This window comes from Hemitrygon akajei, chromosome 7 (assembly GCF_048418815.1).
Source record: "Hemitrygon akajei chromosome 7, sHemAka1.3, whole genome shotgun sequence".
Lineage (NCBI taxonomy): Eukaryota > Metazoa > Chordata > Chondrichthyes > Myliobatiformes > Dasyatidae > Hemitrygon > Hemitrygon akajei.
The window spans coordinates 114,369,665-114,393,837 of record NC_133130.1 but is presented as its reverse complement, the minus strand read 5'-3'; the positions used below and the strand labels follow the sequence as shown (position 1 = coordinate 114,393,837).

At 47.5% G+C, this 24,173-nt stretch overlaps 1 protein-coding gene across 2 annotated transcripts in view; it reads left to right on the top strand.

The window, feature by feature from the left end:
• Positions 1-1,789: 1,789 nt before the first annotated feature.
• The window catches only part of heca (hdc homolog, cell cycle regulator), a 39,734-nt gene continuing 17,350 nt past the window's right edge, over positions 1,790-24,173 (top strand). For both annotated transcript variants that reach the window (XM_073051785.1, XM_073051784.1), the window contains exons 1-2: positions 1,790-2,016; positions 6,594-7,601. In XM_073051785.1, coding sequence (XP_072907886.1) covers positions 1,848-2,016; positions 6,594-7,601 — 1,177 coding nt within the window. In that variant the 5' untranslated portion in view covers positions 1,790-1,847. The remainder of the gene's footprint in view (positions 2,017-6,593; positions 7,602-24,173) is intronic.

Here is a 24,173-nt window from a genome sequence, read left to right as displayed (position 1 = left end):
TCATACATTGCGAAGCATGGCAGTGTAGTGGTTAGCACAACGCTCTACAGTACGGAACAACCCGGGTTCAATTCCCACCGCTGACCGGAATGAGTTTGTACGTTCTTCCCGTCACCGCGAGTCTGGTTTCCGCCCAGATGTAGAGGTTAATGGGTTAATTGAGCATTGTAAACGGTCCTGTGATTGGGCTCGGATTAAATTAGGGGATTGAAGGGCTATTGCGCACTGTATCTCAATTAATAAATAAACCATTGATCATATTTACAAGGAGTACTGCCACAAGAAAGCAGTATCAAGGAGCACCCCCCCCCCCCCCCCCATCATTCAAGCCGTGCTCTTTTCTCGCTGCTACTATTGCAACTCTCCACTATGGAAGTCTCTTCGTCTGAGTAACACACGCAAACTGCTCGAGGAACTCGATGAAGGGTCCTGGCCCGAAATGTCCACTGCTTATTCCTCTCCACAGATGATGCCTGACCTGCTGAGTTCCATCAGCGTTTTGGAAATGTTAGTCTGGACTTGCAAAATCTTTTGTGCTCAGATTCTTCATCTGATCTGGGAAAAAATTGGGAACGGAAGAAATTCTGCGGATGCTGTTCATCTGGAACAACACCAACACACACACACACACACAGATTCTTGAAGCTGTACACTGCACTATGCAGTGAGGCCGGAAATGGCTACAGCTCCTTCGTCAGCAAATCAATGGGATTCAGCGCGGAAATGCTCCCGCTGTTTGTTTCACAGGTCGTAGCTGGAGTGGGCGGTCCTCTTCGTGGGACCCGCGTGATTGACGGCGCATTCAATTGCTCGCAGGAGAAGCAGGGGGCGGAGCGAGGCAGTCAGAATACAGTGTGTTTGACAGCTCAGTCAACCTCTCGTTGGACAGCGAGGGGCGGAGCGAGGCAGTCAGTCAGAATGGAGCGTCGTCTGTGCGGACATGGCGTAAACTGGCGCCCACGGGAAGCGCCGGTAGCGCGGCGCGCGAGTTGTGGTATCTAATGTAGATCACCCTCCACTTTTCTAGAGCGCGATCCCGAGCTCGGTTCGCGCGCACACACACACACACACACAAACACCTAATCGGAGGGATGAACTCTCCCAGTGGGTGGACAGAGCGCAGTGGCGGGCTTGTACTTTTAAAAGCGAGCCCTCGGCGCGCTACCGGCACCGTCCTGCAGCAGTGATGCCGGAGCGCGCGTGCGCAGAAGCACGGAATCGGGATTTCAGCGTCGGGAGCGCGCACAGGGTCGGGAACGCCGACCGAGCAGGGGAAGGTGTGTGTATATGCGGTGGCGCGTTCCCATTCTAGGATTACGCGCACGTGCACTCACAACCGTCGGAAATAACCCCCCCCTCCCCCACCCACGAAGCGCGTACACGAGCCGGGCGCGCGATTGCGTGACGCCCGTTGGAGCGGAACTACCGAGATCGTCCGTTCCCTCCCTAGCTGTATTTGGAACGTTGTACCCGGAGTGCCTCCCCCCCCCCACCCCGCGCGCTGTATTTGGAACGTTGACCCTGGAGTGTCTCCCCCCCCGCGCGCTGTATTTGGAACGTTGACCCTGGAGTGTCTCCCCCCCCCCCACCCCACAACCTCCGCGAGACGGGGCACGCCCTCCCCTGCACACAGCGTCGGCGCTGCACCCGCTTGCACCGAGACAGGCACAGCGACGCATGTTATATAAATAGGGAGGGAGGGGGGAAGTGACAAACAAGGGGGTTGTCGAGGAGCCGAGGCAAGGGCAGGGGGTGGGGTCTGTGGGGGGAGGGAGGGGTGGGGGTTAAAAAAAAAGAGGGCGACCACGGATGAGTCGAGCGACCAGCCCCAGCAGCCCCCTGCTACCATGCCGAACCAGAAGAGCGTCAAGGGCAGGAAAAACAAGCGCACCAACAGCAGCGGCGACGAGCAGGAGGCGGCGGCCGGGGCGGCTGCATGCAACGCAGGAGCCGGAACAGCAGCGCCGGGGGCCAGCGGAGCCACGGCCGGCCAGCCGGAGTCAGGCAACGATCACGGTGAGCTGAAGCTCCCTCCCCACCCCACCCCACCACACCGCACCCCGTGAAGGACGCTGCGAGTTCCCATTTGCAGCGCCCGGCTCCGCGCATTTGTGAAGCGGACGGGGAGTTTAAAGTTTCCTCCTGTGTTTTCTTTCCGACGGGGGTGGGGGGACGTGCGGGCGGATCCTGCAATTTAAAACCTGCTGTAAATATTGTCATTCGGTTTCTGTTCCGCCTGTTTTGGGGATCCAACAGCTGATGATCACAAGTTGAACAGCTTAGAGCTCTGCACCCCCCTTTTTGAGGGGGACAGTCAATCAACATGCATCTCTTTTTTTCCCTCTCCAGTCCTGCCGAAGGGGCTCTGCCCGAAACGTCGACTGTACTTTTTTTCCCCATAGATGTTGCCTGGCCTGCTGAGTTCCTCCAGCATTCTGTGTGGACTTGCACCTTAAGGCTCTTTGATTGCTTCCTGTTCGATGGGGGATCGGTGTCACCACTGTTCGGCCCGGAAACGACCGACAGGGTCCTGGCTGATCCGAGGTTTGGTGTTGCGCCAAGGGTGGGGGACCCCGGATGGGTCAGTGTTGTTCTCTTTCCTGTGTCCCAGGAGGCTAAAATCGTTGTATCGGCTATCATGGTGGTTGTCAGGATCATTTTCCTAGCAGTAGTACAGTGCGAACCGTATGAAAATGAGATAATTTTCAATGTCGCGAAGGACCCTCACCACACAGGGCATGACTTCTCATTATTTTATGCATTGCATTGTACTGCCACAAAACAGCAATTTTCACACCACCAGTCAGTGATAATGAACTTGATTCTGAGTGAGAACAGTGAGGTAGTGTCTGCAGGGCCTCGGGCGCTTTTGCAAAACACAGGGACCTTGATGTTACCGGTACATGCTTCCCTGACTGGAGTGGCGGGCAGGACGGTGAAGAAGGCTCCACACTCTGGCCTTCATAAATCACATCAAAGTTGGGAGGTCAGGGTGCAGTTTGACAGGGCGCTGGTGAGGCTGCACGGGAGTGCTGTGTTCAGGCCAGGGTGCTCTGCTGCAGGGAGGATGTCATTAAGCCGGGAATTGTGCAGGAGGTTTACAAGGAAGGCTGGGCAGTGGCTGTATTTCCTGAGGAGACCGGGCATGACAGCAAAGGCTTGGAGATTTCCACAGGGGCACCGCCGGGAGCATTCTAACCCGGGCCCACTGCACAGGGCTGGGACAGTTGTAAATTCAGCCAGGTCCATCGTGGGGGCACTTACCTCCCCAGTATCAAGGACACTTTTGAAAGAGGTTGCCTCAAAAAGGCAGCATCGGTCATTAAGGACCCCATCACCCAAGACAGGCCCTCATTGCTACCACCAAGGAGGAGGTACAGGAGATCCTCCATCAGATTTCTGAATGGACGGGGAACTCTTGGACGTGAACTCACCGTTTTGTTTTCCGCTCTCTTTTTGCACTGCTGTCTTGTAATTTATAGTTTAAATTTGTTTATATTTTGCGATGTGTCACTGCAGCACTACAGCACATTTCAGGACGTGTGCCAGCGATCATTTGTTCGTTACGACAGTGGGCGATCAGGGTCCCTCCATGAGCACGGTTGTTCTTGGCAGACTTCTCTACAGAAGTGGTTTGCCGTTGCCGCCTTCTGGACAGCCATTATCGATACTGTTCAGAGATTCTCTGCCTGGCGTCAGTGGTCGTATAACCAGGACTCCTGATATGCACCAGCTGCTCATACGACCATCCACCACCTGCTCCCCATGGCTTCACGAGACCCTGATCAGGTGGGGAGGGGGGCTAAGTAGGTGTTGCACTGTGTCCTGCAGACTATCCGAGGGAAGGAGTACCTTACACCACCTTTGGTAGAGATGTGTCTCCACCCCGCCACCTAATACTGGTGATATATTAAACCTGATCCTTATTCAGAGGATGTGCCAGGATTTGAGGTTCTGTATTCTAGAGAGAGGTTGGACAGGCTAGAACGTCATTCCTTAGAGTGTAGGAGACAGTGTACAAGACCACTGGTGAAGTGAATGCACGCAGTCTTTCCCCATGGTTGGGGAATCAAAAACTGGAGGGCAGGGGTATAAGGTGAGATGGGAAAGATGTTCCCGAGGTGTAGCTTTTTACATGAAAGATGGCATCTCTGTGCTATGAGCTGCCAGAGGAAATGGTCAAGGCGGGTACGTTAATAACTTGTAAAAGGCACTTTGACAGGTACATGGACCGAAAGGGTTTAGCAGATTACGGGCCACGAGTTGGCAAATGGAACCAGCTCAGATGGAGCATCTTTGTCGGCGTTGCACAGCAGAACAATCCCGTAGAGACGAGATTTTTTTAAAAATCACCATCCCTTGACTGATGAAACTTCATTTTGTCAGTCTTAATCGACCTTCCTGCCTTCAGGAGGAGGTACAAGAGCCTGAAGACACACACTCAACATAGTGAGTAACAGCTTCTTCCCCTCCACCATCAGATTTCTGAACAGTCAGCATTAGCCTTAATACCATTGACATAGGTTGTTTTGCCAATAGTACAGTGCAAGATACAAAAATAAAGAGCGGAAGTATTCGCAGGCCGTTGAGCAGTCTGCTGGCGGAGGGGGAGAAGCTCATTGAGCGTGGGTCTTCAGGCCCCTGTACCAACTCCTTGATGTTAGTAACAAGAAGAGGGCAAGTCCCGGCTGGTGAGGGCCCTTAAAGATGGGCATTGCCTCCTTGAAGCCTCGAACCCACAAATGCTACCTCGTTATATTGATCCTGAATCTGAGGTCTGGGGCTAACCGCTATGCTGTTACAGCTCAGAGCGCTGGAGTTCACTTTCGGAGCCCTCTTTAAGAAGTTTGCACATTTTTCCCGTGACATGGAGGTTTCCTCCCACATTTCAACGACTTACTGGTTGGTAGGTTAATTAGTCATAGTAAATTGTACTGTAATTAGGCTAGGGTTAAATAGGTGGGTTGCTGGGCTTGTAGGGCCAGAAAGGTCTGTTTCACATGGTACGAATAAACCTATCCCTCTGTCCATTCCTCATTCTAGAATCCTATTGCAGGAGTTCACTGAGATCCCCTCTTCAAAATTGTAGGGTTGAATTCACCTACCTGCAGGAAAGATGTAAATCAGGTTTGAAGAGTACTGAAAATTTGCAAGGATGTTGCCAGGTTAGGAGGACCTGAGTTGTATGGAGAGATTGAATAGGTTAGGACTTTATTCCTTGCAATGTAGAAGATTGAGAGGGGATTTGATAGAGGTATGCAAAATTCTGAGGGGTATAGATAGGGTAAATGCATATTCCCATTTCCTACCGGTATTCAGACTTTAAGATCAAGCCCACTATAGTATGCAAACGTGTATGGAATTAGAGCAGAATCTGGTCTCACGGGGGCTGAGGGTGCAGTCTTGTGGGGCATTGGTGTTGAAGTTAATTGTGGTGGAAGTGCTGCCACCTCCCCTTACTGATTATGCTCTGTTGATCAAGAAGTCAAGAATCCTGTTGCAAAGGGAGTTGTTGAGTCCTAAATCTAGGAGTTTTGAGATGAGTTTATTGTGGGTATTTAAAAACTTTGGTTTGGATGCACAAGGAGAATTGTGTGTCGTTGATCAGTATGAGCTTTTCATTGTATCTCAGTACATGTGACAATAATAAACCAATTCCAAATCTGGTTCTGATCGAATCATTACAGGAAGGATGTGGAGACTTGGGGAGGGTGCAGGAGAGTAGCGGCTATGATGAGAGATTGGACAAACTTGAATTGTTTTCTCTGGGGCGCCAGAGGCTGAGGGGAGATCCGATGGAGATTTATAAGATGAGAGGCAGAGGTTAGACAGACAATATCCTTTTCCTAGGGATGAAATTTCTAATATAAGAGGGCATGCATTTAAGGTGGAAGGAGATGATTTCAAAGGAGGTATTTGTACTAAAGGTGGTCGGTACCTGATAGGTGCTGGAGGCAAACATGATAGAGGTATTCAAGATGCATGTGTGTAGTTCTCCATTGATCCTGTTGTGTTTCTTTGTTTTAATGTGAATGCCTACAAGAAAATGAATTTGAAGGTAGTATATGGTGACGTATACACGGTTTGGTAAATTTACTTTGAAATGTGAACTTTGGATATGGGCATTGTGAGTGCAGAAGGGATTAGTTTAGTTAGACATCTGATTGCAGATGTCAAGATGGCGCTGCAGGCCGAGGCCTGTGCTATGCTGCTCTATGTTGTGTTGGCTGATGCCTCTGGTTGTGGAGATCATGGTGCAAGCACTGTGCCTGCCAGGTTCTCTCACAGGTGAGATAGGGTAGGAGGAGTCTGACAACACTGAGTTGAAAAGGAGATGCCTCCCTTCTCCTTTTGAGTGTCCATGGATCTTAATTCTCTGGGGAATTAGGGGTTGGCTTTGCAGATCATGAGGGGTATGAATGGGCGGTATGAATCTTTTCCCAGGGTGAAACTTGAGGGCCCAGAGAGGGAGTGGCAGCCTGCGTGTGCAGATGTGGTGGTGGTGTGTGTGTGTATATATAGATGTGGGTGATTTTGTGCGTGCTGCATTGGTGTCCCTCTGTTAACAGGCTCTCTCTTCTTGCGTCCCACAGAGGCGCCCTGTGCAACGCCGCTGGTGTGCGGGCTGGGCCGGGCCGTGGAGCTGGACAAGGACGATCACCAGCGGGTGGTCTGCAACAACGAGCAGTGCCCCTTCGGCAACTGGATGCACTTCCAGTGCTTCTACGAGTGGGAGAGCAGCATCCTGGTGCAGTTCAACTGCATCGGCCGTGCCCGCAGCTGGAACGAAAAGCAGTGCCGCCAGAACATGTGGAACAAGAAGGGCTACGACCTGGCCTTTCGCTTCTGTTCCTGCCGTTGCGGCCAGGGCCACTTGAGGAAGGACGTTGACTGGTTCCAGTCGCGCCGGCGGGCTGACGACAGGAAGAAGAAGCCGGCGGTCCCCAAGGCAGGGGAAGGGGCTCTGGCGGTGGCTGAGGACGGGAAGAAGTGCAAGCTCCACCGCCCCGCCAGGCCGCCCCACGAGGGGAGCGGGCCGGGCCAGCAGCGCCGGCTCTCCGCGGACCGCCAGGTCCTCACCCAGGACAAGGCCCCGGCAGGCAGCTCGCCACCCCAGGCCACACAGGCCCAGGCCCCCACCCCCCGCGGCCCCCGGCACCTGGGAGACTTCCTCAAGACAGCGCTGCAGGCCGAGGCTTGTCGCAAGCTGCTGCCCGGGGGCCCTCGGCTGGCCCAGGTTGAGCTGGGCCCAGCGGGCGGGGGCACGGCGGTCGCAGGAGGGGCGGGAGGCGGCCGGCTGGAGCCTGCCGTCCAGTTCTTACGGCGGCTGGACCTCTCAGAGCTGCTGGCCCATGTGCCCAAGCACAAGATGAACACCTATCATGTGCGTATGGAGGACGACGCCCAAGCCGGCCAGGGCGAGGACCTGCGTCGGTTCATCCTGGCAGCGCTGAGCGCCAGCCAGCGCAACATCGTCCACTGTGCCCTCTGCCATCGCGCACTGCCCGTCTTTGAACTCTTCCCGCTGGTCGATGGCACCCTCTTCCTCAGCCCCTCCCGGCATGACGAGATTGAGTATGACGTTCCCTGTCACCTCCAAGGTAGGTCCTGGTCAGTGCAAAGCGGCGAGGGAGGGAGGGAGGGGCTGACACAGGCAGGTCTGTGAAGATCAGATCTAAGATTAGCTCTGTTTGCCGCACGTACGCCGAAACCTACAGTGGAATGTCTCTTTTGCATCAACGACCAACGCTGCCTGACGGTATACTGGGGCAGCCCGCAAACGTCACCATAGCGTACTCACAATTTACTGACCTTAACTAGAGGGGTCTTTGGAATGTAGGGGGAAACCGGAGCCCCTGGAGGAATTACGGGGGTGTGAGCGATTGCTGGCACTGTGTAGCATTACACTAACCGCTAGCCATCATGCCATCCATTGTATGGCAGGGACTGTGAGCAGCAAGTGCCTGCTAGAGGAGTGACACAGGTAAAGCCCTCCTCAGTATTGAACACATCTACATGAAGTGTAGTCGCAGGCAAAGCAGCATCCATCATCAGGGACCCCCGCCACTCAGAACAAGCTCTCTTCTCACTGCTGCCATCAGGAAGCAGGTACAGGAGCCTTCCACCAGGTTCAGGAACAGCTATTACCCCTCAGCCATCAGGCTCTTGTACCAAAGGGATAACTTCACTCACCCTATCACAACCTATGGACTCACTTTTAAGGACTCTTCATATCATGTTCTTGATATTTATTATCATTTCTTTCTCTTTATATTTGCTGTAGTTTGTTCTTTTGCACACTGGTTGAACGCCCAGGTTGGTGCTGTCTTTCATTCATTCCATTATGGATTTATTGAGTACGCCTGCAGGAAAATGAACCCCAGGGTTGTTTATGGTGACGTGTATTTACTCCAATAATAAATTTACTTTGAACTTTGGTTTATCACGGTCACAGGTCCTGGGAAGGTATCAGTCTTGGATAAACTGCTCAACGTTTCTATTAATGGCAAAGATTAGTAACCGTGGGAACTAAATTGGTTTATTATTATCAACCAATTTAATCGAGGTAATGTTGCAGCTCCAAAAACCTCTTGGTTTTTTTTACACAGTGCTGGTTGCAGGGAACGCCATGCCAGGGTTGCTGCTGAAGGCACATACTGCAGCAACTCTTAGGAAATTCCTAGATAGGTATGTGGATGATCGAAAAATGAAGGGATAGATTTATCTTGGAATAGGTTCAACAGTCAGCACAACATAGTAGGCCTAAAGGCCCTGTGCTGTTCATTATCACTGACATCAGTACCGGGTTTAATATCACTGGCAGATGTTGTCAAATTTGTTGTCTTTGGCAGCAGAGCATTGCAGTACATAATAGAAAAACAATTACAATGAGTAACAATATGCATTAATAAGTAGTTGCTAAATAGAAATTTTTAAAAAAAATTGTGAGGTAGTGTTCATGGGTTTTTACACACACAGACACACGCATGCCCCCCCCCCCCCAAAAAAAGGCAGAGTCGTGAGGTAGGTGGTGTACATGGGTTCATGGACCATTTAGAAATCTGATGGCGGAGAGGAAGAGGCTGTTTCTAATATGTTCAATTCGTTGCGTTTAGTTGCCATAAACTGAACCATGCTGTGTTGCCATAGCGCATTCTTGTTTCATGGACAGAGTGAGGGGTCACGCCGAGAATGATACCTAGTCATCTCGCACACACGTCTCTACCTGATCTGAGTTTCTCCTGTAACTGTAACACTTTATTCTCCATTCTGTTACTTCGTACTTTTGTACTACTTCGAGGAATTGGTTTATTATTGTCTCAGTCCGGAGGTAGGCTGGAAGAACTTTCTGTTTGGACAGTAGACAAAACATAGATTGTTTTGACACCTCAGTATATGTGAAAATAGCAAACCCATTCCAACTTCCAAATCCTTGAGGTAGGACAGAGGAAATCAGTAACAGAATGCAGTATAGCGTTACAGAGAAAGTGCCGGAAGACAATGAGGCGTGCAAAACCATGCTGAGACAGATTGGGGTCAAGTGTCCCATCGGATCGTACTAGGAGATGGTTCTATAACAGCGGGGTAGAAACTGTCCTTTGCGTAAGCGGGCAGCACAGTAACATAGAGAGTAGCGTAACGCTTTATAGCGCCAGCTGTCACATCGAAGTTCAGTGTCGGGAAGAAGTTTGTATGTTCAGTGTGGGTTTCCTCTGGGTGCTTCATGTTCCTTCCACATTCCGAACACACACGGTTAGGGTTAGTGAGCTGTGAGCACGCTATATTGTGGTGACACTTGTGAGTTACCCTGGACAATCCTTGCTGATTTGATGCAAAATAATGCATTTTGCTCTATGTTTTGATGTACATCTGACAAAGCTAATTTTTAATCTACATGTTTGAAAAAATAAGTTTGTTTTACTGAGGTGGTTGAAACATGAAGGAAAACGCACTGATTAGTGTGCTGCCTAAGGAGGTGGTGGAGGCAGGTACACTCACAATACTTAATGGAGATGTGTATAGCCAGGTTTTTTTCCCTACTGAGTGATGGGTACCTAAGAGATATTGGGGTAGGTGCAGGGGAATGGAAGGATGTGGCTCGTTTGGCATCATGTTCAGTACGGACATTGTGGGCTGAAGGGTCTGTTCCTGTTGTGTGTTCTCAGTGTCCAGGCATGCACTTGACTTGCCAGGTCAATGGACTAGTTGTGGGTAAATGGGTCCAGTGGGGGTAGGTGCAATGATTTAATCACACAGGTACACCTTAGCCCCCTGCTCTCCTCACCCAGGACCACCATAAGACATAGGAGCAGAATTAAGCCATTCAGCCCATCGAGTCTTCTCTGCCATTCTGCCATGGCTGATCCTGGACTCCACTCAATCCCATTCCCCTGCCTTCTTGCCATATTCTTTGATGCCCTGACCAATTAGGAAACTATCAACTTTCTCTTTAAATAAACCCATGGACTAGGCCTCCACTGTAGTCTGTGGCAGACCATTCCACAGGTTACAGAGAAAGTGCCGGAAGACAATGAGGCGTGCAAAACCATGCTGAGACAGATTGGGGTCAAGTGTCCCATCGGATCGTACTAGGAGATGGTTCTATAACAGCGGGGTAGAAACTGTCCTTCGCGTAAGCGGGCAGCACAGTAACATAGAGAGTAGCGTAACGCTTTATAGCGCCAGCTGTCACATCGAAGTTCAGTGTCGGGAAGAAGTTTGTATGTTCAGTGTGGGTTTCCTCTGGGTGCTTCATGTTCCTTCCACATTCCGAACACACACGGTTAGGATTAGTGAGCTGTGAGCACGCTATATTGTGGTGACACTTGTGAGTTACCCCGGACAATCTCTGTCAACCACTACTCTCTGTCTAAAAAAAATTTCTCCTTGCCTCTGTTCTAGAAGATCGCCCTTCAATTTTGAGGCTGTGCCTCTATTTCTGGATACCCCCACCATAGGGAACATCCTCTCCACATCCACCCTATCGAGACTATTCAACATTTGATCAGTTTCAATGAGATTCCCCCCCCACCCCCCGCATTCTTCTAAATTCCAGTGAGCACAGGCCCAAAGCTGCCAAATGCTCTTCATACGCTAACCCCTTTATTGCTGGAATCATCCTCTAGACTCTCTCCAATGCCAACACATCCTTTCTGAGATATGGGGCTTGAAACTGCTGACAACACTCCAGTGTGGCCTAACTAGCCTCAGCATTATCTCCTTGCTTTTATATTCTATTCCCCTTGAAATAAATGCCATTATTTGCCGCCTTTATCACAGACTCAACTTGTAAATTAACCTCTGGGAGTCTTGCACGAGGATTCCTAAGCCCCTCTGCACCTCTGATGTTTGAACCTTCTCCCCATTTAGATAATAGTCTGCACTATTGTTCCTTTAACCAAAATGCATTATACATTTACCGACACTGTATTCTATCTTGCCTTTTTTTGCCCATTCTTCCAATTTGTCCAAGTCCTGCTGCAATCGCATTGTTTCCTCAGCACTATCGACCCCTCTGCCTATCTTTGTATCATCTAGAAACTTTGCCACAAAGCCATCAATTCCATTCTCTAATCACTGGCAAACACTGTGAAAAGTAGCAATCCCAATACTGACCCCTGAGGAACACTACTAGTCACTGGCAGCCAAACAGAAAAGGCTCTTTTTATTCCCACTTGCTGCCTCCTGCCTGTTAGCCATTCCTCTATTCATGCCTTAGCTGCCTTCTCTCCTCGCACAGGTCAGCAATGGCCATGAACAAGATGGGCGGAAGGGCCAGCTTCTGTTAATGATTTGAGGTCAAAAAATGTCACTGGACACAGTGGAAGAAGTGAACAGCGCAGAGTCAGTGTCTCTCCACTTGTCGTCTCTAAAACATTTATATTGTTCCTGCTTCTGTCACTTTCCCTAATGGTGGATTCTAGCACTTGCCACTCTGTCTATTTTTAAAAACAGCTTGCCTTTTCTATTTCCTTTAAACTTTCCCACGCTCACCTTTCAAAGATGTCCCCTCCAACTTTGAAGCGTTCACCCCTGAGTGCATATCTGAATCAAGTTTATTATCACTAAGGCTACGTCCACACTACGCCGGATAAATCCGTAACCAAAGCTTTTTCTCTTCGTTTTTGCCCTCCGTCCACACTAAAATGGCATTTTCGTCCCCCGAAACCAGAGCTTTTCAGAAACACTTTCCAGAGTGGGTATTTTTGAAAACGCTGCTCGGGTAGATCAGTGTGGATGGTGTAACCGGAGACTTTTGAAAACGCTATCAGATGGCAGCGTGCTATTTCATTGTTTTCTTGAATGCACCCTAACAATTTCAGAGCAGACGGCAACGAGACTGAAGCCAGAAGAATTAGAAATGTACTCACCAATAACTTTGACCCATAACTTACTGAATAAATAAGTATACTCACTTTGCCCTGTTTTCTGTCCTTGCTCGTATGAAGGTGGTTTACCTATTTATGCAAGTACTTCTCTGACAATAGATGTGTAACAGTCTAATGTAACATTGTATAGAAATACAAGATAATACTGATGCAGACATGTCTTATACATTTAACAAGGTGCTTTATTAATGGAACAGAGTTAGTCAGTTTTTAATGTTCGTCATCAGCCGGGTCATACTGTCCGTGAACTCCCTGTTGGTTGCCTCCATACGCTTCAGTATTTGTTTTTTTTTACTTTTAAATCTTCCTGCACAAGAGCCAACAGCTGCCCGTTGTTTAAGTTTTTCTGGTCTGTAACTGAACAAACATGCACCGTCTTTCACGGCGAGATTGGACACCAAACATGTCGCTTGTTTTCGGTAGATGTGTCCTGCACATGCGCAGTAGGAGGATATTCAATGAAATCTCCGTTTCAGTGTGGATAGAGATATTTTTAAAAACGTGTAGTGTGGACGCCTATCGTTTTTACACGAAACCAGCGTTTTCAAAATTATCCGGTCTAGTGTGGATGTAGCCTGACATCCACACAGTGGCCACTTTTGGTATATTTGCACACCTCATTAATGCAAATATCTAATCGGCCATTCTCACGGCAGCAACTCAATGTGGACATAGTCAAGAGGTTCAGTTGTTGTTCAGACAGACCATCAGACTGGGGAAGAAATGTGATGTACGTGACTGGAATGATTTTTGGTGCGTATGACAAGATGGTGTGCGCATCTCAGAAACTTGATCTCCTGGGATTTTCACACACCTCAATCTCTAGAGTTTACAGAGAATGGTGAGGGAAAACACAAAAAAAAATTCAGAGAGGGGCAGTTCTGTGGGCAAAAATGCCTGTTAATGAGAGAGGTCAGAGGAGAATGGGCAGGCTGGTTCCAGCTGACGGGAAGGGGACAGAAACTCAAATTGACTTTGTGTTACAACAGTGGTGTGCAGAAGAGCATCTCTGAATGCACAGCACGCCAAGCCTTGGAGTGAGTGGATGGGCTGCAGAAGCAGGAGACCATGAACATGATCTCAGTGGCCACTTTATTCAGTACAGGACGTGCCTCCTGAACCAACTGGAATGCATCGTCAGGGAAGTGACGGAAGCCAAATCATTAGAAATGTTTTAGAGGTACAGGAGGTACTTAATAAAGTGGTCACTGGGTGTATGCCATGAGATTTGTCGATTTGTGGCAGCCGTACAGTTCAAGACACTTAAAAAAAAACTAGGAGTAATTAGTGCAAAAGAAATAGTGAGGTAGTATTCATGGACCATTCAGAAATCTGGTGGCTGAGAGGTAGAAACTATTACTCAGTTGTTGAGTGTGTCTTCAGGCTCCTGTGCCGCCTCCCTGCTGGTAGAAAGTATCTGTCTGTTCCAGCTAGCCTATTGGTATGTGAGTCAGGAAGACGTGTTAATGACGATATAACCTAGAGAGAGACATCCTGTAGTCCTAGCAAGAATACATTAGCATTGCAGCAAGAAAACAAGTTCAAGGCTCTTTGAGAAGAGGGAGAAGTGCAGGGACGATTCAAGGACACTGAGGCACAGTGTCTCACAGTTGATAGAGATGTACCAGATGATATGAGGCATAGATCAAATGGACAGCCAGAGACTATATCCCAGGGCTACAATGGGTTATCTGAGAGGGCATGACTTTGTGACTGGAGAAGATGATAGCGGGGATGTCAGAGGCTGAGTTTTCAGAGTGATGAGGGTTTGGAACACAGAGGCGGGGTAGTGGTGGAGGCAGATACATTAGGGGCATTTGAGCAACTCTTAGATAGGCACGTGGATGATAGGAAAATGGAGGGCTATGTGGGATTGATTGTGGGTTAGATTGATCTTAATGTAGTTTAAACGTTGGGCACAACATGTGGGCCAAAGGGCCTGTACTTTGCTGTATTGTTTTACTTATGTTCTAACGGCTTGGTTTCTCAACACTCGCGGAGCAGTTAAATGTGTATTTGATGGCATTTTCACCTTATGGTTATTGAAGAATGAAAGTTGTCAGTCCACTGGGCACTGATCTGGTGTAGGAATTGGTTTGCTATTGTCACGTTTACCAAGATACGGTGAAAAGCCCACCTCGCATACTGTTCATACATAATGTTGAGGATGAGCAAGGTAAAGCAGTGTCAGAGTGCTAACACTAATGTTTTCAAATCTTTGACTCACTGCGCGTTTCTGAAGGACTTCTTGCTGCATAGATTTAAGGTGACAAGGAAAATGCTTCTTCCTGCATTGGTTTAAGGCAGGGGTGTCAAACTCATTTTAGGTCACGGGCCGGATTGAGCAAAATGCAGCTTCATGTGGGCCGGATCAGTCGGACGCGTGCGAACGCAGCTTTCGTTGCCTCCGTTTTTTCAGCCTGCTCTCATGTGTCTCAGTCTCTGCTATAACTACAAAGTGTTTCACTTTACAAATTCCGTTTCTTATGAAGAAGACTGCCGAATAAACACTAAAAACCCTGAAAACCTGGTACCTGAATAAACTCAGCATTAGCCATATCATACGCCATAGGCGCTTCGATTACTGGGGCCAGCTTTAATAGTAATTAGATATTATCTCGCGGGCCAAAGATAATTCCACCGCGGGCCGGATTTGGCCCGCGGGCCTTGAGTTTGACATATATGGTTTAAGGTGATGAGGAAAAGATTGAATAAGAGCCTGAAGGGCAATGGTTTCCACACAATACAGTGCGTCAGAGGAACTGGCTGAGGCTGATATACATTTGGACGTGGTCAGGAAAACCACCACCACACAGAAACAGGCCCTTTGGCCAATCTTGTCCATGCTGAGCCACTTGATCTGCTTAGTGCCATTGACTTGCACCGGGAGCATAGCCCTCCATACCCCTCACTTCCATGCAGCTATCCAAACTCCTCCTAAACTTTGAAATCAAAATTGCATGCTCCACCTGCACTGGCAGCTCGTGCCACACTCTCATCACCCTCTGAGTGAAGAAGTTTCCCCTCATGTACTCATTAAACATTTCACCTTTCAATCTTAACCCATGACCTTTACAGTAGTTGTAGTCTCACCCAACCTCAGCTATTCCCCTCATCGTTTTGTATACCTCTGTCAAATCACCTCTCAATCTTCTATGTTCTAGGGAATAAAGTTCTAACCTATTCAATTATTTCTTATAACTCGGGTCCTCCAGTCCCAGCAACATCCTTGTAAATTTTCTCTATTCTTTCACATATCTTATTTATGTATTTCCCGTGGCTAGCTGACCAGAACAGCGCACAATGCTCCAAATTAGGCCGCATCAGTGTCTTATACAACTTTACCATAACGTCCCAATTCCTGTACTCCATTCTTTGATTCTCTGAAGGCAGTGTGGCAAAGGATTTCTTCACAACCCTGTCTACCTGTGACATCACTTTCAATGAACTGTGTGCCTGTATTCACAGATCCTTTTGTTCTACCACACTCCTCAGTGCCCTGCCGCTCACTGTGTGAGACCTACCCTGGTTCGCCCTCCCAGAGTGCAACACCTTGCACTTGTCTGCGTTGAATTCCATCTACCATTTTTCCAGCTGATCCAGATCCCGCCACAAGCTTTCTAAACCCCACTCTTGCTGTCATCTGCTAATTTGCATAATCCAGTTAACCGCATTATCATCCAGATTGTTGATATAGATGACGAACAGCAACAGACCCAACACCAATCCCTGTGGCACTCCACTAGTCACAGGTCTCCAGTCAGAGAGGCAACCATCTACTACCACTCTCTGGCTTCTCCCCACAAAGCCAGCATCTAATCCAATTTACTACCTCACCTTGAATGCTGAATGACTGAACCTTGACCTTGTCAAATGCTTTGCTAAAGTCCAAGAGGACAGTGTGCATCGCCTTGCCTTCATCACTTTCCTGGTAACTTCCTCGACGTGACTACAGCACATGAAGCCATGCTGATTATCCATGTCTATCCAAACACTATATCTGGTCCCTTAGAATATCTTTCAGTAATCTTCCCACTACTGATATCTGGCTCACTGGCCTATAATTTCCTAGTTTATTTTTGGAGCCTTTCTTAAACAGCGGAACAATATCAGATATCTTTCAATCCTCTGGTAGCTCACCTGACACTAAGGATTATTTAAGTATCTCTGCTAGGGTACCAATTTCTGCACTTGCCTCCCACAGGGCCCTGTGGATTTATCCACCCTAATTCGCCTCAAGACATCGATCTCCTCCTCCTCCTCTGTAACCTGATCTCGCTGCTGCATTGCCTCACTCCCCTAGACTCTGCCCACCTCATGAGTAAAGAGAGATGCAAAAACTCTGTTTCAGATCTTCCCCCATCTCTTTTGGCTCCATGCATGTATTGCCATTCTGATATTCCAGAGGTCCAATTTTGTCCTTTGCAATCCTTTTGCTCTTAACATATCTGTAGAGCCCCTTAGTATTCTCCGTCACTGTGTCTGCTAGAGTAACCTTGTGCCTTCTTTTAGCCCTTCTGATTTCCTCCTTCCGTACTCTCTTGCATTTCTCAAGCACCTCATTTTGTTCCTACTTGTCTAACCTGCTGTGCACCTCCAATTTTATTTCTTAACCAGCACCTCAATATCTCCTGAAAACCAAGGTTTGCAAGCTTTGCACTCAAAATTTCATTACACTTATCGAGTACACCTTTACTTGAAAACAACTGCCCCAATCCAAGCTTGCCAGATCCTTTCTGATGTCATCAAACTTGGCCTTTCTCCAATGTAGAATCTCAGCCAGAGGTCCAGACCTATCCTTTTCCATAATTACCTTGAACCTAATGGCGTTATGATCAGTAGGTGCAAAGTGTTCCCCGACACAAACCTCTATCACCTACCCTGTCTCATTCCCTAATAGGAAATCAAGCATTGCACGCTTTCTCATTGGGTTATCTATGTACCGATAAGGAAACTTCCCTGAACACATTTGACAAGCTCTTTCCCATCCAGCCCTTTACAGTATGGGAGTCCCAGTTAAAATGCAGGCCGCTCACTGGGATCAGATGGGAACTTGTTGCCAGCCGTGGGACCCAGCAGTGGGAAGGCCTAGGGTCAGTCTGATTTGGGCTCAACCAAACAGGAACATCATGATGTTCCGATTAAAGAAACCTCGATTTAAGCGAACGCTGTGTAAACGCTGTCCATACACAATTGTCGGTCGGCAAGAAAAAACAAACCGTACACTGCATAAAAGTATGAAGAAAGTATATTTACAGATCTCAGCTTTTTCGAACAGTTAGTAGGGAAAGGATAATGGAAAAAAATAAGAGCTCATTGCAGTTTACCCAGTCGAAATGTGCACATTGTTGGAGCTCATGTTGAAGTTGTCCTTTTACTCGTGTTCTCGACACCACGTGAAAGCACACACCACATTCTGAACCTCTCTTGAAATTCATCTCAAACAAACGGGCGCTCTCTCGCGAGTGTTGGCCCTTCCTTCTCGGAGCCATTCATCTACACCAAGGACCTTGTGCAAAGGGGACGCTCCTGCCCACAGTATCCCCGGCCATCTTCCCTCCTGTCCTCTCTGCAGCTCCGCCTGTAGGACCACAAACCCCACCAGCATCTGTCATCAACCTCTCTCCACCCAGCTTTCTCCAGAACCTTCTTCCAATTCCACCGTCCTGATTGGCTGACACAACATTCCTACGTTGACCATCATAGTTCTTTATCTTTAGCTGAAAACCCAGACGTGCTAAAAGCAGAGCACACTGCTTTTACAGAACTGCTACCCACAGCATAGCAGTACAAATCTTAACCAGGGCATTACATTGAAATCACCTAATATCACAGCCTTGTGTTTCTCACAAGTCTGCGATTTCTGTACAGGTTTGTTGCTCTAAATCCTGTGGACTGTTGGGTGGTCTATAATATAGCCCATTAGCATGGTAATACCTTTCTTATTCCTCAGTTCCAGCCATAACGCCTCACTAGGCGAGTTCTCCAGTCTGTCCTGACTGAGCACTGCAGTGACATTTTCCCTGACTAGCAATGCCACACCTCCCCCTCTAATCCCTCCCACTTTGGAATATTGAGAAGCCAGTCCTGTCCCTCCTGCAATCAAGACTCACTACTAGCTTCAATATCATAATTCCAGGTGTTGATCCATTCCCTGAGCTCATCTGCCTTCCCTACGATCCTCCTTGCATTGAAATATACGCAGCTCAGGGCATTAGTCGCACCATGCTCAACCTTTTGATTCCTGACTTTCTCTGAGGTCTTAAAAACATCTGTGTCCACAACCTTTCCGCTATCTGTCCTGGCACTCTGGTTCCCATCCCCACGTGCAGTACAAGCGAACTATCCCACTGGGTATTAGTTCTTCTTCCCGCCCCCACCCCCAATTCAGGTGTAAACTGTCCCTTCTGTACAGGTCCCATCTTCCCTGGAAGAGGGCCCAATGATTCAAAAATTTGACGCCCTCCCTCCTACACCAACTCCTCAGCCGTGTATTAAGCTGTATGATCTTCCTGTTCCTGGCCTGACCAGCATGTGGCAGAAGTAGCAATCCTGAGATCACAACCCTGGAGGTCCTGTCCTTTAACTTAGCACTCAACCCCTTGAACACTTTTTGCAGAACCTCATCCGGTGTTTACTGATGGAGGAATATGGGAGAACCGTGTGCATGTGGGGCAAAGTTAGAGGGGAACCTCGATCAGCATAGACCTGATTTGGCCAAAGGGCCTGTTTCTGTGCAATCTGACTAAACGTAAAGAAATGCAGGGAGGAAATCCCTGCTTAGAATATAGACTAAGCAGTATAGATAGCACAGGCCAGCCCCTCTGATCACAATGTTGTGCCAATCTTTAAACAATGATCAATCTTGCCCTTCCTTCCTACTCAGCTCTTCAATTTTCTATCATCCATATGCTTATCTAAGAGTTTCTTAAATAATTTATATAAAAAAATAAATAACATCTCTGATATTCCCTCTATACTTTGTAAAGTATAAAGCTTATAGCTATGCCTTTTAATTTGCCATTTCTGCCCTGGGAAAAAGTTTCTGGCAGTCCACTTGATCTATGTCAAGATCTTAGACTTCTGAAAGTTCTGATTATATATTTAAAAAGTATGTTAGCTGCCTGTTGGTTTGACTTTTTCCTTAATAGGAAGTTGTGGGGGAAGTTGTGCTTGCGTAACACATGCTCAACTGCGGTGCGTGCTTTGTAAGTTTCTCTTTGTTTTCTTCCAGCCCTTTCTAAACCTTCCCCCTCAAATCTGTGTTCAGCTTATTATACTTGGCTTTAATATTGAGGGAACAACGGGGCATGATTCTGAAACTGGAGACAGGAAGTGTTCCTAATGTTCATGGTCACCCAACTTGTGCATGTGACCTAGGTGTCTTCCTGCACTCACCCCATTAGGCCCACGTGTCTATAAACTGTTCCTATTCATGAACCTATCCATAGACATGATATTCTGGAAATTCAGCAGGTCAGGCAGCCTCTATGGAGGGAAGTAAATGTTCAGTGAAGAGTCTTGGCCTAAAATGTTGCCATTGATGTTGCCTGAACTGCTGAATTGAAACCATTAGATCATAAGACAAAGGAACAGTAATAGGCCATTTGTCCCATCATGTCTGCTCTACCATTCTATCATCGCTGATTTTTTTTTATCCCTCTCAACCCATTCTTGTGCCATTTCCCATCTCCTTTCATGCCCTGACTAATCAACAACCTATCAACCTCCACATTAAATATACCAATGACTTGGTCTCCACAGCTATCAGTGGCAATGATTTCAACAGTTTCAAGAACCTCTGGTGGAAGAAATTCCTCCTAAAGAGACGTCCCTCTATTCTGAGAATATGCCTCTGGTTCTTGACTCCCTCATTATAGGAAACATCTCCACATACACTCTATCTAGGCCTTTCAATGTTTGATAGGTTTCAATTAGATTCACCTCATTCTTCTAAACTCCAGTTAATACAGCCCCACAGTCAAGTGCTCCTCATAAGTTAATCCTTTCATATCTGGAATCATTCTCGCAAATCTCCTCTGGACCCTTTCTAATGTCAAGATTCAAGATTCAAAAACTTTATTGTCATTCTAACCGTACATCAGCTCTGCAGGGCAGAATGAGACAGCGTTTCCCAGGAGCAGTGCAATCATAACATAACAAACGCAACACTAAATAATAAACATAACAATAAATAGTAAAAACACAACAGCCACATGTCAGTTAAAAACAAGTTATAACTGTCCAGTGCAAGTTAAAAGTGCCCAGAGCAGAGTCAGGTAGAGCAGTTATTTAGCAGTCTGACTGCCTGTGGGAGGAAGCTGTTTAGTAGCCTTGTGGTTTTAGTTTTGATGCTCCTGTAACGTTTGCCTGATGGCAGAAGAACAAACAGTTCATGGAGAGGGTGTGAGGGGTCTTTAATGATGTACCGTGTCTTCTGGAGGCATCGACTCTGAAAGAGGTCTTGGACAGAAGGTAGGGCAACCCCAATAACCTTCTCTGCTCCCCTAACCACCCTCTGCAAAGCTTTTTTGTCGGCAGCACTGCAGCTGGAGTACCAGGTTGTGATGCAAAAGGTCAGCACACTCTCAACCACTCCTCTGTAGAATGTAGTTAAGATGGTAGTGGGGAGTGATGCTTGTTTAAGCTTCCTCAGAAAGTGCAATTTCTGCTGGGCCCGTTTCACAATCCCAGTGGTGTTCCTGGACCAGGTGAGATTGTCCGAGATCTGCACCTCGAGGAACTTGATGTTTTCCACTCTCTCCACTGTGGAGCCGCTGATGCTGAGGGGTGTGTGCTCAGGCTGAGACCGTCTGAAATCGACGATCATCTCCTTGGTTTTGGTGACATTAAGCATCAAGTTGTTGTCACTGCACCAGCTCTCTAGGTGTTTGACCTCCTCCCTGTACATTGTTTCATCATTTTTGCTGATGAGCCCCACCACTGTGGTATCATCAGCAAATTTAATGATCAGGTTCCCCTTGAATCTGGCTGCACAGTCATGTGTTAGCAGTGTAAACAGCAATGGGCTAAGCACACAGCCTTGTGGGGATCCAGTGCTCAGTGTGATGGAGTCAGAGATGTTCCTGCCAACACGGACTGACTGTGGTCTCTCTGTCAAGAAATCCAGAATCCAGCGACACATGGCAGTGTTAAGGCCAAGCAGCGACAGTTTCTCCACTAGTTCTCTGTGGGATGATGCTATTGAACACTGAACTGAAATCAATGTACAGGATTCTGGCATAAGTGTCTTTGTTGTCCAAGTGAGAGAGAACTGTGTGCAGTTTGGTGGATATTGCGTCCTCTGTAGAGCGGTTGGGAGAGCAAACTGTAGAGGATCCAGCGATGAGGGGAGGCTGGCTGTGATACAAGCCGTTCAAAACATTTCATCACTATGGGGTTCAGGGCAACGGGACGGTAATCATTCAGTCAGGCTACAACTGATTTCTTTGCTACAGGGATGATTGTGGAGGTTTTGAAGCATCTGGGGACAATGGCTTGACTAAGGGAGATGTTGAAAATGTCTGTCAGGCCATCTGCTAATACATCAGCACATTCCTTGAGCACACGTCCAGGGATGTTATTGGGACCTCCCGCTTTTCGTGGGTTAACCCTGGCAAGGGTCCTCCATGTTTGCTCTGAATCAATGATTGGAGCCGGCTGGTCAGATGGTAAGAAGGGACTGGCTCTCCCCCTTGCTGTAGTGTTTGATGCTTCGAAGCGTGCAAAGAAATTGTTGAGCCTGTTAGGAAGAGAGCCGTGGCTGTCAGCACATCTTTTCTCAGTTAAGGGGCTCAAAACAGCTCATAATACTCCAAGTGCAGTCTGGCCAATGTCTTATAAAGCCTCAGCATTATACATTATTGCTTTTATATTCTAGTCCTCTCAAAATGAACGTTAACATTACATTTGCTTTCCTTGCCACTGACTCAGCTTGCAAATGAACCTTTAGGGAATCCTGTACGAGTTTTCCCAAGTCCCTTTGCACCTCTGATATTTGAATTTTTCTCCAGGTTTACAAAATAGTCTATACTTTTATTCCTTCTACTGAAGTGTAAGACTTTAAACTTCCCTACACTATATCCATCTGCCACTTCTTTGCCTATTCTCCCAGTTTGTCTAAGTTGTTCTGCAGCCTCTCTGCTCCCTCAACACTGCCTGCCCCTCCACCTATCTTTGTATCGTGGCCACAAAGTCATCAATTCTGTCATCCATATCATTGGTGTACAACATGAAAAAGGAGGTCCCAACACCGAGTTCCTCCAGCATTTTGCGTGTTGTTTGTGACTCTGTCCAAGTGTGTTTTAAATGTTACTGTACCCACCTCAACCACGTCTTCTGGCAGATTGTTCCATAAATGCACCACCCTCTATGAAAAGCCTTACCCCTCAGGTCCCCTTTAAATCTTTCTCCCTTCACCGTAAACCATTGCGCTCTAGACTTGGTCTGTTACATTCCTTTATTTTCTAGTAACAAGCATATATGTATCTTGATAATAAATTGACATTGACTTCTGTACCCTGGGAAATAAGGCAGTGACAATTAACCCCTGACTGTGCCCTCATGATTTTAATACACTCTATAAGTCACTCTTCAGCCTTCTGTGCTCAAGTAAAGTCCCAGCCTTTCTGGCCTCTCCTCATAACTCAGCCCTTCCAATTTCAAAAATATCCTTGTAAATCTTTCTTGCACTCTCTCCACTTTAATCCCATCCTTCCTCTAGCAGGGCACCCGGAACTGAACAGCATGCTCCATTTATGGGCTCACCAGTGTTGTCGTCTTATTTGCTTCTGTCTTTTTCTTCCCTTTTATTTCACCTCCTTTCTCCACCCTCTCATTTTTGGTTAGGCCAATCATGCGTTGAGGTAACTGTCTTTGTTTGCTTCTACAGCCAGCTATAGATGGACAAAGAGTGTTGATCTTTGGCAGATATTTCTGTGGAATAGCTTTTAATCATGTGCTTGTGAGTTGGAGCATAAGACAAGAGGAGCAGAATTAAGCGATTTGGCACATTGGGTCTGCTCAGCCATTCCATCGTAGCTGATTTATTATTTCTCTCAAACCCATTCCTCTGCCTCCTGTCTGCAACCCTTGTCGCCCTGATTAATCAAGAGCCTATTAACTGCCGCTTTAAATATACCCAGTGACTGTGTCCCCACAGCTGTCCTTGGCAATGAATTCCACCCTCTGGCTAAAGAAGCTCCTCCTCCTCCTCTCTGTTCCAAAGTGACTTCGCTCTGTCACAGTGTCTGCGGAATTAACATTCCATAAATAATCAGGAACATTGTGTGCATGCTATGTCAGAGCCAGAATGTGTGGTGACAATGTGGGCTGCCCAATAAAGTTCAAAGTTCATTTGTGTCACCCCTGAGATTCTTTTTTCTATGTGGGCATACTTAGAAAACTCACAGAACAATAACTGTAAACTATAAACTGCAAATGCAGACATTAAGTACATTAATAGCAATAAATAGCAGGCATGAAATAACAAGTAACAGTCCTTAAATAAGTGTAGCTGTCGCCTTTTGTTCAAGAGCCCTGATGGTTGAGAGGTCGTAACTGTTCTTGAACCTGGTGGTGAGTCCTGAGGCACTTGTACCATGTGGCCTGGACAGTGAGGATCTCTGATTTCTTACTGCTGTCCACTGCTTTCTTACGGCATCGTTTCATATAGATGTGCTCAATGGTTGGGAGGGTTTTACCCATGATGTACTTAAGCTGAATCCACTACCTTTCATAGCATTTTCCACTTAAAGGCATACCAGGCCATAATGCGGCCAGTCC